Source organism: Paroedura picta, chromosome 7 (genome assembly GCF_049243985.1).
Source record: "Paroedura picta isolate Pp20150507F chromosome 7, Ppicta_v3.0, whole genome shotgun sequence".
NCBI classification, from domain to species: Eukaryota; Metazoa; Chordata; class Lepidosauria; order Squamata; family Gekkonidae; genus Paroedura; species Paroedura picta.
In genome coordinates, this window is record NC_135375.1 from 100,207,281 (window position 1) to 100,222,338 (window position 15,058).

Consider the following 15,058-nt stretch of genomic DNA (forward strand, 5'->3'; position numbering starts at 1 on the left):
ATGTCACAGAGAGGTAGATACACATCTTGCTGTAACGGACCCCTGACGATGCCAGCCACAGATGCAGGTGAAACGTTAGGAGCAACAACTACCAGAACACCGCCCCACAACCCGAGAAAACGACAGAAGCCAGTCGATTCTGGCTGTGCAAGCCTTTGACAAAACAGACTTCTCTCTTTGAAACAAAACTATTATCTTGGTGCTTTGCTTCTCTTTGCACATTTAAACCCTGCCAACACGTCTTACCCTGCACTGTTCTCCAGTCCTGAAATAGGGTTTTTTTTTGGGGGGGGCACCTATTTCCCTAGTTGTGTGCACCCCAGCGGCGTGAGGCAAAAATAGCCCTCCCCAAAAGAGCGACCGACATTCCCCCAGGGCTGAATAGGGTGTTGGCTCTCTCTCTCCCTCTCCCCAAACACAGCCCCACCCAGAATCTGCGTTTGGGCACTGCAGAGACGCTTCCCTTTCCTCACCCTCCGGGCCCTCAGGGCATGTTCCATAGTGGGAAAGGCTGGGCCGGGTGTGGAAGAGCAGGGCAGGCCTCGCTTGCAGATCTGCCTCAAGCCATGAGTTTAATAACAGGGGGAAGCGGCAAGGCTGAAAAGCCAAGAACAGGCCATCCCTCCTCCGTCTGGCAAAGACAGGACGAACCACAGAACGTGGAATCATAGAATCGTAGAGCTGGAAGGGACCTCCTGGGTCATCCAGTCCAACCCCCTGCATTATGCAGGACACTCACAACCCTATCGCTCATCCCCTGTAACCTGCCATCCCCTTGAACCTTCAACTTGTCCCCAGTTGTTCAGTATTTCCCCTTTGTTGGCTGAACCAGAACTGGGTCTGACTGAGGCAGCAAGCACACACACCTGAGGGATTGCAGGGGAGGATAATCCACACTGCTTTCCCCTGCATCAGCTGTAATCCTAAACCCAACTACTCAAGACAGCCAGTGCGGTGTAGTGGTTAAGTGCAACAGCCTCTAATCTGGAGAACCGGACTTGATTCCCCGCTCCTCCACATGCAGTCTGCTGAGTGACCTTGGGCCAGTCACAGCTCTCTCAGTCCAACCTACCTCAAAAAGTCCCTTGTGTGGGGAGAGGAAGGGAAGGTGATCGTAAGCAGCTTTGAGACACGAAGCCCATTCAGCTACTTTTGTGATCTGTGCCTCCATTGTTAAGGAGGCATCAAAGGTCACTCCCAAATTGGTTGCTCAACTGTTCCTGAGGTGGCTTACCATTGCTTGCCTCCATGTCATGATCCTGGTATTCCTTGGCAGTTTCCCATGCAAATACTCACCGAGGCTAACCCTGCTTAGCTTCCAAGATCTGGCAAAGCGACTTACAATCACCTTCCCTTCCTCTCCCCACAACAGACACCCTGTGAGGGAGACGGGGCTGAGACAGCTTTGAGAGAATCGGCTGTGTGAGAACAGCACAATTAGGGCTGTGACAAGCCCAAGGTCACCCTGCTGGCTGCATGTGGAGGATCAGGGAATCAAATTGGCTCACCAGACTAGAAGCCGCCACTCAGAACCACTATTGTAAGCTGTGACTTCTTCGGGTAGTAAAAAGTTCCAGCTCTTCAAGACATTTATTACCTCCTGTCTTGAGATGGCCGTACAGGCGGCCTTCTGGTATCTAAGTGCAATTCAAGGCATGGATTGTTACTTTGAAAGCCCTTCATGAACTGTGACTCATATACTTAAAGGACAGTCTCTCATGGCAGGATCCCAAACGGCAACTCCATCTATATCAGCAGCTTCTTCCAGTTAGGTAAGTAAAATTGCTGCAACCCAGCTTTGGCAGTGTTTTTCTGGTGGGAGTGTGAAGTAGGCGTCATCCCATTGGCTTTAAGAGGTTCTGAGCTATTCAGAAGGTTGTTGGAGACAGATTTTTAAAAAATTGCATTTGTGTGGCTTTATTATTGCATATGTGAGGTTCCCATTTCAGGACAAAATGGGTTTTTTAAGTGGTTCTTAAATGAAAAAATAAACCCATTTGGGCTGGATTGTAAAAAGCGAGTCTGTCACACTGGTCTAGAGCCAGAATATTTTATACATTCAGGAAGAAGCACCGCCGTTTAAAATAGCTGTACTTTGCAGCAGATGTTTTTTGGTTGAGAATATTGCATAATTTTTTTTAAAAACCCTCCCGAAATCAGCAATGTCATCCTGAACAATCACTGGAAGCAAAAGTCAAACCCGAAGACACTGAGAAGAGACCAGGTATGTTAACATCTGGAAAAATGCAAATACACAAAGGGTTTAATTGCTCAGACATGCCTCCCCACTTCAGAATTCACCCCAGTAATTCAACGGTTCATGAGTGGGAGGAAACCCAGCGACAAACTTGCAGCTGACAGGAAGGAGAGGGCCAGGCGCTGAGCACTGAAGCCGGGATACTTGGGTGTTTCCATATGTTAATGGCTCTTGCTGAAGCTGCACACAGGTTTGGGCTCTGTCACCCCTAGGATAAGGCAAGCTTGCCAAATGTACATTCTGTGCTTCACATCTGAAATGTGCATTGCTATCATATCCCTTCTCCTCCCATAATGCCATTAAGTCCAGAGTGTAAAATGTCCCAATTGTACCATAAAGACCAATCTTTATTCAATCCTGTTTTGGGGTATTTTCACATGGGTTATTTTCTGCCATTTCAGCTCTGAACTGCAGTGGTTTCCTATTTCTTGTCATTTCTCCATATGTTTTCAACCTACCTTTGATCAATTTTTTTTTTGGGGGGGGGAGCATAAAGAAATGATGGAAGAAACCAGAGAAATACAACAAATGGAAAACAATGTTAAAAGAAAGCTTGGAGGAAATAAAAAACACTGAAATTCAGCACCCAAGCCACCGGAAAACCTCCGTATGAATAGACTTTATTTCTTTAGAACAGGGGTGGCCAAACTGTGGCTCCCCCAGGTGTTCATGGACTACAATTACCATGAGCCCCTGCCAGTCTATGGACATCTGGAGAGGCACAGTTTGGCTACCCCTGCTTTAGACAACATGTTGGATCAGCCCAAAGCCATTATATATTTTGAGGATATACAGTTCTCCCCTCCTCTGCTTTTTATCCTTTAGAAGCGCTGACTTCTAATCCGTTGAGCCCAGTTTGATTCCCCGTTCCTCCTCCACATGCAGCCAGCTGTGTGACCTTGGGCTAGTCATAGCACTGATAAAGCTGTTCTGACCGAGCAGTAGTATCAGGGCTCTCTCAGCCTCACCTCCTGCATAGGGTGCCTGTTGTGGGGAGAGGAAAGGGAAGGCGAATGTAAGCTGCTTGGAGACTCCTCCAGGTAGAGAAAAGTGGCATATAAGACCCAACTCTTCTTCTTCATAATAAAGCTCTGGGGTACATTAGATTGCCTGAGCGACTGGCCCAAGGTTCACGGCAGAGTGAGAATTTGAACCAGAGTCTCCCTGGCCATAATCCAGCACTCTAGATCCTATGTGTGTTCACTCGGAATAAAATCTAACTGAATTGTAAGAATAGTCACAGAAAACGTACGTGGGATGTTGTCCTAAAGCACCGGTAATGGAGAATTTTAGAGGTACAAATCAGCCACCCTGTTTGCATGCCACTTGGGTCAAGAAACAGTCTTATAACTACATAGTACTAACTGAGCCTTTAATATTAAGGGTAATAAAAGGCAAACCACCAGGTTCTTACTGAGCAATCAGAATTCTGGTGGTTAAAAGAACAAAAGAGGCTCTTGGAGCCACCTGCCTCCAGCCGAAGGGAGAGCGCGTCATCTGTTTGCTGGCCAGTCAGAAACATTTCCGGTAGATGTAAAAAGGGCCCCGCTCTTCATATTCTTTTCTGTGAACCCAGAGCTGCTGGAAGGCCTTGAGGGACGCCAGGATGGAGCCCCCCGTCCACACGGAGGTCTTTCGCTCGGGGGAGGAGATCAGAACGGGCTTGTCGTTGGAGCATATCTTCGACAGCTCTCTCTGGAAGCGGTCGGCGAAGCCCTTCATGGTGGTACAGCCCCCGCACAGCAGGATGTTGCCCATCAGGTTCCTCTTGAGGGTGGAGTCGCACTTGTTGAGGCTCGTCACGGTCAGGAGAGGCAGGCCCAGCTGCTGCGAGTTGATCAAGGACGGCTTGAAGAGCATTTCGGAGCACATGAACCGCTCTCTGCCGAGGCGGATGACCTGCCCGTCGGGAAGCTCGTACTCGATCTCGTGCTTCCCCAGAGGGGCGGCGGAGTCCTGCTGGAAGTCCAGCGAGGTGAAGCAGTACGTCTCCTTGATGTCCTCCACCGTCTTCCAGTCTTTCTCGGAGAAGAGCTTCACGGACTCATTGAGGAGTTTCATGAGGTACTGGGTGACGTCGGAGCCCGCGTAGTCCACCCTTTCGGTGATGCTCGGCAGCGTGTAGCCTTCGTAGATGGGGACGACGTAGGAGACGCCGTGGCCGCTCTCCACGACGAGGCCCGAGGTCTTCCCGTAGGAATACATGGACAACCTGGACTGATAGGCGATGTGCATGGCAGGGGTGCAGAACGTCTCAAAGAGCATCTCGGCGTATTTCTCTCGGTTGGTGGTGGGACTCAAGGGGGGGTCCGACACCAGGACGGCGTGTTCCTCAGGCCGAATTTTCATTTCCTTGTGAAAAATGTACTCCCATATGTCCTGGATGGTATCCCAGTCCACTATGATGCCATGTCTCAATGGGTTGAGAAACTTCAGGGGTATCCTGGCATCCTGAAGTTCTTTGCCCACAAAAGTCTCTTTCCTATTGTCTCCTGTTTTCGCAGTCTCCTGGAAATGCTTACCCACCGTCGAGGAGATCACGTGGGCCGGCTTCTGCTCCCCAGCAAACCCACACTTGCAGGACCCGGTCCCGATATCGATGACGACGGCTCTGGTCTCTTTCACTATCATCCTTCGTGGTGCCTCGCCCTCTTCCTTGGGTTTGACGGTGGGCTTCCCGATCGACCCTTTCTTCACTGGTGCAGAACTAGAGCTGGCGCTCCCTCGGCTCGACATTTTGTTTCCTGGTTCTCACCGACTCCCATTCTCGGACTGGTTGCCAGGTCACATGGCTAGAATGCCCACAGTGGTTTTAAAGCCTTGATGATGTAGGCATTGGGGCATTATGATGTCACTAAACCGGCTTGCTTTTAAATGGGAAGAGGAAAGAACCATCGGTCACATCTCCGTAGAATGAGGAGTTGGGGTTAGCCAGTGTTAAAACCATTTATGCTTTTGCCACGTCACCTGGTTCATGCACCTTGCTTGCTTCTGCCAGTTAATTAAGCCTGTATCCCCAGCAACCTATTTGATCCTTAGGCTGCCTTAGATCTCAGCTGTGAATGTACTGAGCCTGTTCTTCCTGCCTCCCCCCCACTCTACTGTGTTGTGCCTGAGAACCACTATCTTCTCAGACATGTTGAGCACCCGAGACTGTTTCATCAACAGGGATTCTTCATGCTCAAACTGCTTGGTGCAAGGAGAGGCACAGGGTAAATAAGGAGTTGTTGGGTTTGATTCCCCACTTAGCAAAACCCCCGTGATGTTCTGATCATATTTTCTCCAATAAAGAGTTTTTCCTAAATGAAGCCTGCTTATTGGGAAAGGGAGATACTCCCACACAGGAGATCATTGCTACCTGTGGTCAATTCACATAGTCTTTAGAAAAATGTTGGGTAATTCTGGATTAGATACCTGGTAGTTTAGTGATAACTTTTTTGGTCTGTTTTTAATACTTCTGGAATATCTTTAGGCATACCACTGTGGTAATCTGTGCTATTGGCCTGTCCACTTGCTGTCTTTCAGGAACAAGGAAACATAAACACATGGGCCTATTGTGCACAGGCACTGAACTTTAGATTTTTCGGAGTAATAAGCCTTTAACTTTGACTTCAGATTCTGTGCTTCAGATTCTGTGCATTTATTCTGCTGCTCCAATTAAAAAATAAACTTTTCTAAATGGGAGTGTAATGTCACTTGCGACATGTGCAGGGTGGTGTCCAAAGTTTTTTTTTTAATACAATTGCCCTACTGCAGCTGCACAGTAGTGGCCACCAGTTAAATCCATCCGGTTCAGGTTTTGCGCAGGCGTTTTAGCACTAGCTCATGGCATAAAAGGGAATACAAAAGAATGTAGGCAAGGGGGTGAAACTGATGTTGCAATTGACAAGACTTTTTTGAAACTGACAAGCAGCTACAAAGCCCTTTTTTCCATGGGGAAGAGCAATGGTCCCCAACCCCTGGTCTGCAGTCCGGTGCTGGGCCGCGAGAGCCTCGGCAGCAGGCCGCGGCTCCCTCTCCCTGCCCCCCCCCCACAGCGAGAAGCTTGCCAGGCCGCGAGCAAATCAGCCGCCGAATCGGCTGATTAGCTTGCGCCTGGCAAGCTTCTTGCTGCGGGAGGGGGGGAGGGAAGCGTGGCTGCCTGCATGCCGGCGGTGCACACGCACATGCGCAGCAGGTCCAAGCATGCGCGTTTGCGCGGGCCCTGGCTCCCTCTCCCCCCCACCCCTTGGCAGTGGTCCGCAACCGGAAAAAGGTTGCAGACCGCTGGGGTAGAGAACTAGGGGATTCTCTGTTCTGTTATGGGCCACTGTGAAAAATGAGGACATCACATGGTCTCATAATATGGGGGAACATGCTGAGTATATGGAATGCATGGTACAGCCCATTGATCCTAGCATGCGAGCTACGATCATTGACAGAAGCTGCAGAGAGCTCTTTTAGTCTTTTGCCACTAAAGTGGGGGGGGGATTGGAAGATATTTTTGTTGATGCCCTAGAACAGCTGCATAGCCACGTTAATTTCCTGCTTTTCCCTGCAAATTTGCACTTTTTGGGATTCTCTAATTCAATCTCTAATGTTGTGATTCTCTAATGGTCGCGGTCTTGGCAGTTTTTAAAAGCTTGTCCTGGTGGCCGGCCCTCTCTCCTCCAAATGGATCGATCCCAAGCGATTCTTCAGTCTGGCACTTTGCAGAAGGCCCACATGGTTCAGTTGCCATTTGAAAGTTAGGCTTCTGGAGACCACCATTTTGGTAAATCTCCCCCTCCCCCCCAATAAAATACTTTGTTCACTAAAGGATTAAGGGGAAACACATTTTCAAATCTTTAGGCTTCCCTTTCCAGTGTCTCTCTCTCTCTCTCTTTACATCTCACATCAATTTCATTCCATGATAACCATCTCTCCTCCCCCACCCCCTTTTTGTGTGGATGCAGCACTAAAATCCATTATTTTATGCCTACTGGGGACAAGCTTTTTGCATGCTGCACTGAAAAAAGACCCTGAGGACTCCTCTGCCCTCTCCAGCGCTCCCCCTTTAGAAATTTATTTCTAAATTAAGAACAGCTGAATTTAGAGTTGTCAGCTCTGGGTTGGGAAATACCTGGAGATTTTGGGGGTGGAGCCTGAGGAGGGCAGAGTTTTGGAGGGGCGGGGCTTCAATGAGATATAATGCCAGAGAGTCCACCTTCGGAAGGAGCCATTTTCTCCAAGGGAATTGATCTGTCAAATGAAGACCACTTGTAAACCCAGGAAATCTGCAGCCACTACCTGGAGGTTGGCAACCCAATAGAACAGTGGTCCCCAACCCTTTTATCACCGGGGACCGGTCAACGCTTGACAATTTTACTGAGGCCCGGAGGGGGTAGTCTTTTGCCGAGGGACATGGCTACCGCCTGAACCCTGGCGCCCCTGACTTTCCGCTACCAGAAACAGCTGCACAGTGCCACGCCGAGGGGGAGCCCCAGCCATGGTGGCCACTGGAGAGCACCAAAGGTGAGCCGGCAGCAGAGTGGCAGGGCAGCCCCCGATGCAGCAGCCGGGGAGGAGGACGAGGAGGAGCCACGGCCCGGTACCAACTGATCCACGGACCGGGACCGGTCCCCGGACCGGGGGTTGGGAACCACTGCAATAGAAGACAATTGTTGAGAGGACACAGCCCTAGGCCCAGCCTGTTTTCAGATGCCACTAAGCAGTCATGCAGAGAGATGTGTCTGTGTGTGTGAGGCAAACAAAGTCTAAGAAGGAAGCATTGCTCTTCTGATTTAATGATGGATGGTGGCAGCAGAGATTGTTAGACCCCTCCAGTAAAAGGGCTCAGCGCATAATTGGTTCTGCTAGCTTTCTGAGCCGATCTGTGCAGCGTGCGTTTATTGCCGTCTCCTTCACCGTAAAGGCTTCTGGGTTGAATTGTACAAAGTTGGTCGAGGCCCTGTGAAAACAAAGAGGGAAAGTAGGAGGAGGAGAAGAGCTGGATTTGTTGACACCCCGCGTTTCAGCACCCAAAGGAGTCCCCTAAGCAGCTTTCAAACACCTTTCCCTTCCTCTCCCCACAACAGACACCCTGTGAGGTTGGTGGGGCTGAGAGAGCTCTGTGATAACTCCTCTGCAAATATAGCCCTGAGAGAACTGTGAGCAGCCCAAGGTCACCTAGTAGGCTGAACGTGGAGGAGGAGCAGGGAATCAGACCTGGTTCTCCAGGTTAAGAGGTCGCCACTCTTAAGCATTACACTAAGCTGGCTCTCAGAAGTAGACATAATTTTTTAAAATCTTTATTTTTTAACCTGCCCTTCCTGCACACTCAGGGCGGATATACAACATGGATTCGACAATAAATAAAAATTTTATAACATACGTAATACCATAAAACGTTCTTCTGTAGCCCCCAAATGATTCAGTTTTTCATTGGGGGTGTGTGTGTAGAGTCTCTAGTCTAGAGGGCTGCTCCTTCCTCAGGGTATGGTAGTGAGGCCAGCACTTCTTGAAGGTTCATCTGGGCTCTGACCTTAGGCCTGGTGGAACAATTCTGTCTTGCAGGCCCTGCGGAACTGCAAGGCCCCGACCTTCCTTGGCAGAGAGTTCCCCCTGGCTCAGAAACAAATAGCCACTGAAGATATTTCAGGACCAATGCACTGTGGTCTACTTGGCTCCTGATAACAAACAGGCCACCTCATTTTATACCCACTGAAGTTTCCAAGTTGTCTACAAGGGCAGCCCCATACAGACCACAATACAGTAGTCTAGCCGCAAGACTATAACTGTATTCCAGCCCACCAATGAAATGAAAAGCAGCCCTTGCAGGTATTAACTAGTTTAGCAGATCTAGAGAAATGGCCCATCACTGTTACTGTGCTCTCTGTACTTTTCTTGATTGCATCTGAATTTTATATAATTACGGTTCTCTGTGCATTTTCTGAGTTTCATCGCTTCTTGACCTGGCTGTTTGCTGTTTTTTTTAAAAAATAACCTCATATATCAAGGTTTGCCTAGTGAAGACCCACAAAATACATCTAAGACTGGCAGCAGCTCTCCATCCTCTCAGGCAAAGGTCTTTGACATCAACTAATACCCTGTCCTATTAAGCCGAGATGCTGGGGATTGAACCTGTGACCTTCCCCATGCCAAGAGGGCAGGCAAATCTGCCAAGACCCTTTCATCCTTGTCCTGAATGGGGACTTGGCACCCAGCACATATACAAGCAGAACCCACCCACTGAATACTCCCAGGAAGCCCACCTTGCGGGACGCTGAGCGAGCTCCCCGATTCTTGGTGAAGCCATGACTTTCATTGCTGCCCGTGACACGGGCCACTCAGCGCTACGGTCGGGGCAGCTCTCGGCGGGCAGGGCTCTGGGCCGAGACAGTTCTGCTAACCTTGGACTTGCGATTGCTTGAAGGGCAGCCGGGCTTACCTGCAGAAGGATGCACATTATTGAGTCGCCAACCGGCATTCGGTAAATCTAATTCAATATAGCCATTCAATCCAGTATGTCTGCAGCAAAACTAGATTATACAAGTTCATTGCGAGGCCATTGTGATGCCCCAGGGTTGTGGGGGCGGGGGGGGGAACCCTGAAAACAAGACCTTGCCTATGGCTCTCCACCACATTTAAGCCGTCTAAATACTCATCCAAGTCCTTTGGCTGGCCCACTAAACTACCGCTGCAGGGCTGGCTCTACTCGGGGAACCACCCCGGAAAGGACACCAAGATGCTGCAGGATCTCAGCTCATTCCCAGGAATCAGCAGCACTGGAGGAAATGACATTCCTTCCTCGCCATGGCCGGGTGCCCCGTGGGTCCAGGCCAAACCCCTGCAGAGGTGAAGGAAAGGATGAGGCGCTTTGCTCAAGGCAATGAAATTCCTCAGACTGGTCCCATGCCATCATCTACATCAGTTTTCTGGCCTTTTCCGGTGGGTTTGTCGCCCTTGGAATTCTGACACTGGATGGGGAGCTCTGTCACAAAATGGCTGCTGTAGGAGGTGGAGCCAACCACATCATGTCAGGGAGCTCGGGATACATCAGTCTAAGAGTAGCTCCAACATTTCAGGTAGATAAAATAGACATATGGCTGACCTCTCATCACACGGCTGAGATGCTTGTGCTGGAGGGACTGGGACTGGAACAGTTCTGAAGATCTGCACAACCAATCAGAAGCCATGCTGGACAAAAAACCCATCCCCCTCCCCAATTTCTAAAAACACTTGGCGGGGGCCAAGAAAGGTATCAGTGGGCACCATGTTGGGGACCCCTAATCCACAGTGTCACACAGCAAGCTGCTTTGCTGTGGCAATGAGGCCTCTGGTGGCGGTTGGGTGAGGTGTCCTAGTATCACAGAAAGGCAGATCACCTGTGTGATGGAAGGTCAGCCGTATCCTGATGAACAGATCTTCTACCTGAAATGTTGAAGAGCTACTGATGTATCCCTAGCTCCCTGACATTATGTGGTTGGCTCCACCCCCCACAGCAGCCATTTTGTCGCAGAGTTCCACATCCGATGTCAGAATTCCAAGGCTGACTTGAATCTGCACAGATCTTCAGAGAAGAGAGAGAGAGAGAGAGAGAGAGAGAGAGAGAGAGAGAGAGAGAGAGAGAGAAGGGCTGCATGATGACTCCAAGGACCATCCCCTGCCCACTGGGTCCAAACAAGCCTCTGCCTCAGAGCCTGCGTTTCAGTCTTAGTGGCTTCTTTGAACAGCAAAGACCTCGCTCGGCTTGGTGCCTGGTCTTTGCATTTCTTCTTTTTGAATTCCTGCCCATTTTGGACCTCAACTTTGGCCCCTTGGGCCTTTGGCTGCTGTTCCTGGAATCCGGACGTTATCCAGCTAGACTGGGCATCTGATTTCCTGGCTCCACAAACCCCCCCATCCCAGAACCATCAGACCTTACCACTAGAGGCGGCATTGCTGCAGGGGAATGTGATGAACATGACATGACATCACAGTAGCCCAACCAATGTCTAGCGGGAGAGCCAAAGGCAACGGCCTAATACTGAAGAAATGAAGTGTTGCCGCACAGACAACAATCCGTACGGACGAAAATCTGGGCAATTCAGATTGTAAAGAGATTTCCCGTTATAAGTAAAGGCGTTACTTTTCGGATGGGAGACTCCACGAATCTGTTTTCATAGTGGGGAATGATCTTTTTGACAATTGGCTGGGAGAGATGATGCATCCGAGGGGAGGCGGAAGCAGTCCGGGCAGCGTGTGAGACGGGCGTTTCAACCTGTGCAGGGCAAATCAGCTGGTTAAGAAGAGCCTCCTCGCGCTTCAGACACTCGTCAGCCCCCAAGCAGGCCCCTTCAAACTCATTGTAACAAATTCAGCAATAACTAGGCAAACCCCCTTCCTGACAGAAAAGTGGGCTTTCCCCCAGAAAACGAGGGTGGTCTTACTCAGTGACCCCTTTAAGAAGTCCTTGAGGTTCAGAACAACAAAAATTCTAACCTGGGCTCTAGAGTCAAACATAGCCCTGTATCCGACCACATTGCTCAGTGACCCTTGAAGTCCTCCTTCAGCCCAAAGAACCTTCCTCCTGGAAATGGCCAAGATAGAAGCCCCTAAAATGGTTTTGCAGGATCAGTCCAAAGTTCATCGAACCCAGCATCCTGTTTCTAGCACTGGTCATCTTCTGGAACTCCCAATAAGCTTGAAGGAGATAGCCATCCCCTATTGTTTCCCCAAGGCAACTGGTAGTCACAGCAATGCTGGCTTCTGAATAATGCATTTAGCTCTCCTGGCCAAGAGCTACCCATGAGAACATAAGAAGAGTCCTGCTGGATCAGGCTAGTGGTCCATCTAGTCCAGAACCCTTCTCACACAATGGCCAGCCAGTTCCTCTGGAAGTTAAAGAACAGAAGAACATCAGAACAGCCCTGCTGGATCAGGCCAGTGGTCCATCTAATCCAGCATCCTGCTTCACACAGTGGCCAGCCAGTTCCTCTGGAGATTAAAGAACAGGACAGAAGAACATCAGCCCTGCTGGATCAGGTCAGTGGTCCATCTAATCCAGCATCCTACCTCACACAATGGCCAGCCAGTTCCTCTGGATGGACAACAATGGGGCATAAAAGCCAAGGCCTTTCCGTGATGTTGCCTCCTGGCTCTGGGATTCAGAGGTTGATACCTGTGAATGTGGAGGTTCCCCTCAGTCACCCTGGCTAGTAGCCACTAATATCTATCCTCCATGAATCTGTGTAAGCCCTTTTAAAAACTGTCTATGCCTATGGCCTTCACTACATCTTTTGCCAGCGAATCCCTCCTCTATGAATTTGTCTAATCTGATCCTTAACCATAAAAGCTCACGTCTTGTGGCAGTCAGTTCTGTCACTTGATGATGTGAAAGAAAAGGCATCTGGGACATAGCTTTGGTTAAACCATAGAGCATGGGTAGTCAAACTGCAGCCCTCCAGATGTCCATGGACTACAATTCCCAGGAGCCCCTGCCAGCATTCGCTGGCAGGGGCTCCTGGGAATTGTAGTCCATGGACTTCTGGAGGGCCGCAGTTTGACTACCACTGCCATAGAGTCTTGGGCGCCTCCTAGAACACCACCCGGACAAGTTTCTTCCAGTTTCAGTCTGCAACAAGAGAGAGTTTCTTGTCCTCGTTCCCAATATTCTCCTGCCAGGTTGCCAGTTACAGCCCTTTTCATCTTGGGCCACTTTGCAGAACGGAGCCAGGTAAGGTACAGGTCAAAGTCCTGAGGCTCCTCTCCTGATAGGTAACAGAGTACCCCTAAGCTACAAGGGAATTCAAAATAATAAATTTATTCTCCCACACACATTTTGGCTGCAAGTTGCTCTTTCTGCACAACCCTGAAGCACAATGGGTCTACCCTGGAAGGATCTCTAGCTCGAGAGCCAGCATGGTGTAGTGTAGAGGTTCAGTGTGGCGACTTCTAATCTGGACAGCTGGGTTTGATTCCCTGCTCCTCCACAGGCAGCCAGCTGGGTGACCTTGGGCCAGTCACAGTCCTGTCAGAGCTGTTCTCACAGAGCAGTTCTCAGAGCTCTCTCAGCCCCACCTATCTCACAGGGTGTCTGCTGAGGGAGGGAAGGTGATGGCAAGCTGCCATGGGACTCTCTCGGGTAGTGAAAAGCAGGATAGAAAACCCAGCTCTTCTTCTTCCTGTTGGTCTCTATAGTGTTCCTGGACTTGAATCTGACTGTTCTACATGCAGAGCAATAGGCTACCCTTTGAATTTAACAGCATAGGAGATCTGTCTCTCCAATGGCTGATATAATCTCCACCGCTTGTTTCCAACAATCTGTTGCACATTTACTTGTTTACCACGTCTGCCTCGTGTAAGAGTCCCTGGCTGAAAGAGCGTAATGTAGAAAGGTCAAATAAAACGAGTGCCCTGCCTCTTCCCTCCTTGTAAATCTGCTCTTGCTCTTTTGCTTCAGACCGGTTGTGATGCCACAGAAATGCGTGTCTCCATCAGCGTCACAGAACGGAAGGAGCTTTGGCAATCCATCCTGCTGTGTTTTCCTAATTTCACCCACTCATGGGTGTTACCTAAGAAAAGGGATCCCTGTCTGGTGGAATAAACCCCGCTTTGGGTAACAAATCTTACATAACTGTCCAATAAACAGGATGCCAGAGACCCATTTTACTTGGACGGAGGTGAGAGAGCTTTTAAGTAACAAAGGAAGCAGGAAGCAATGGTTGTCTCATGAGTCAAAGAACGGAGCTGGGAGCTTTTGTGAGGTCTGTGTGTGAGAGAGACGTCTGGGTATATGTCTATGCCAGCCTTTCTCAACTTTTTTTAACCATTGAGAAACCCCTGAAACGTTCTTCAGGCTTTGAGAAACCCCAGAACTGGGGCGATTGTGCAGAATATGGCTGGGAAGCAGAGCTGTGGACACGCCCACCCAGGGCCCCTTCCCTTCCCACCCCCTCCAGGCCCATTATTGGCCATTTCGGGAGAGGGGCAGGGAGACATGGTCATATATAGTCATATCACCAAAAAAATGTTTAACAAATTTTAAAACTATATTGAAAATTAATAAACTCCTACCCATTTGGGAAACCCTTCCAGGAGCATCAAGAAACCCGAAACTCTTGAGAAATCTTGGTCTATGCACATGGACGGTAGATTTACAGTGCAAACATTTTATCTTGTGAACCACCATGAGCCCGTTCATGGGGCGGCCCAGGATACAAATTGAATAAATAACAATAATAATTTACACCAGTTTCTTTAACATAATAAATTTCTCTTTCACATTTTTATACAACCAACCCGTTCCTGTGAGGGACTCAGACAGGTATATGCACTCCCCCCTCCTCTATCTTATGTTCACAATAACCCTCGGATAAATTACGAGAAGGCAATCAGCCTGTGGTCAGCCAGTGACTATAACGATGAAGCACATTCAAGGGGTAGCCGTCTTACTCTGCAGTCATACTTCTTGAAAAATCTCATTGGTCTCTTAGATGATGTGGGAATTTAAACCGGGCTCTTCCCTGTCTTTATTCAGCCCTGTAACCTCTACTCCCCACTCTGAGTGGAAAACCAGAGCTGCAACCACAGATGCGTGTGAAAAAACTGGGTCACTGCCCAAGTCATATGCAATGGTGGGAGAGGGATTTAAAGCAGAGAGTAGACTGGCAGAAGCTTCTCCCTCTCTCACTACACAAATATCCCATAGAACAGGGGTCCCCAACCTTTTCAGGCGCTTTGGAAATCTGAACACATAAAATGGCTGCCACAAAATGGCCGCTGCAGGAGGTGGAGCCCGTTACAAAATGGTCTCCCCACCCCACCCGCCTGGCTTACCTTCCAGCACACAGTGTGCTGTGG

General features: G+C 49.4%; 2 protein-coding genes across 5 annotated transcripts in view; both read right to left on the minus strand.

The window, feature by feature from the left end:
- Positions 1-3,615: 3,615 nt before the first annotated feature.
- Positions 3,616-5,073, minus strand: LOC143841411 (actin-like protein 7A). Its single transcript, XM_077345683.1, has one exon. The coding sequence runs from the start codon at positions 4,991-4,993 to the stop codon at positions 3,770-3,772; it is 1,224 nt and encodes a 407-aa protein (XP_077201798.1). The 5' UTR covers positions 4,994-5,073; the 3' UTR covers positions 3,616-3,769.
- A 2,925-nt stretch (positions 5,074-7,998) lies between these two features.
- SPMAP2L (sperm microtubule associated protein 2 like) overlaps positions 7,999-15,058 on the minus strand; it is a 29,101-nt gene continuing 22,041 nt past the window's right edge. For 3 of the 4 annotated variants that reach the window (XM_077345685.1, XM_077345686.1, XM_077345687.1), the window contains 3 exons: positions 11,346-11,477; positions 9,490-9,665; positions 7,999-8,186 (listed from right to left, as the gene is read on the minus strand). In XM_077345685.1, coding sequence (XP_077201800.1) covers positions 8,072-8,186; positions 9,490-9,665; positions 11,346-11,477 — 423 coding nt within the window. In that variant the 3' untranslated portion in view covers positions 7,999-8,071. The remainder of the gene's footprint in view (positions 8,187-9,489; positions 9,666-11,345; positions 11,478-15,058) is intronic. The other variant, XM_077345688.1, reaches the window with a different exon arrangement.

Coding starts and splice junctions, on each gene's coding strand:
- LOC143841411 (XM_077345683.1), bottom strand. CDS start 4,993: ATGTCGAGCCGAGGGAGCGCCAGCTCTAGTTCTGCACCAGTGAAGAAA.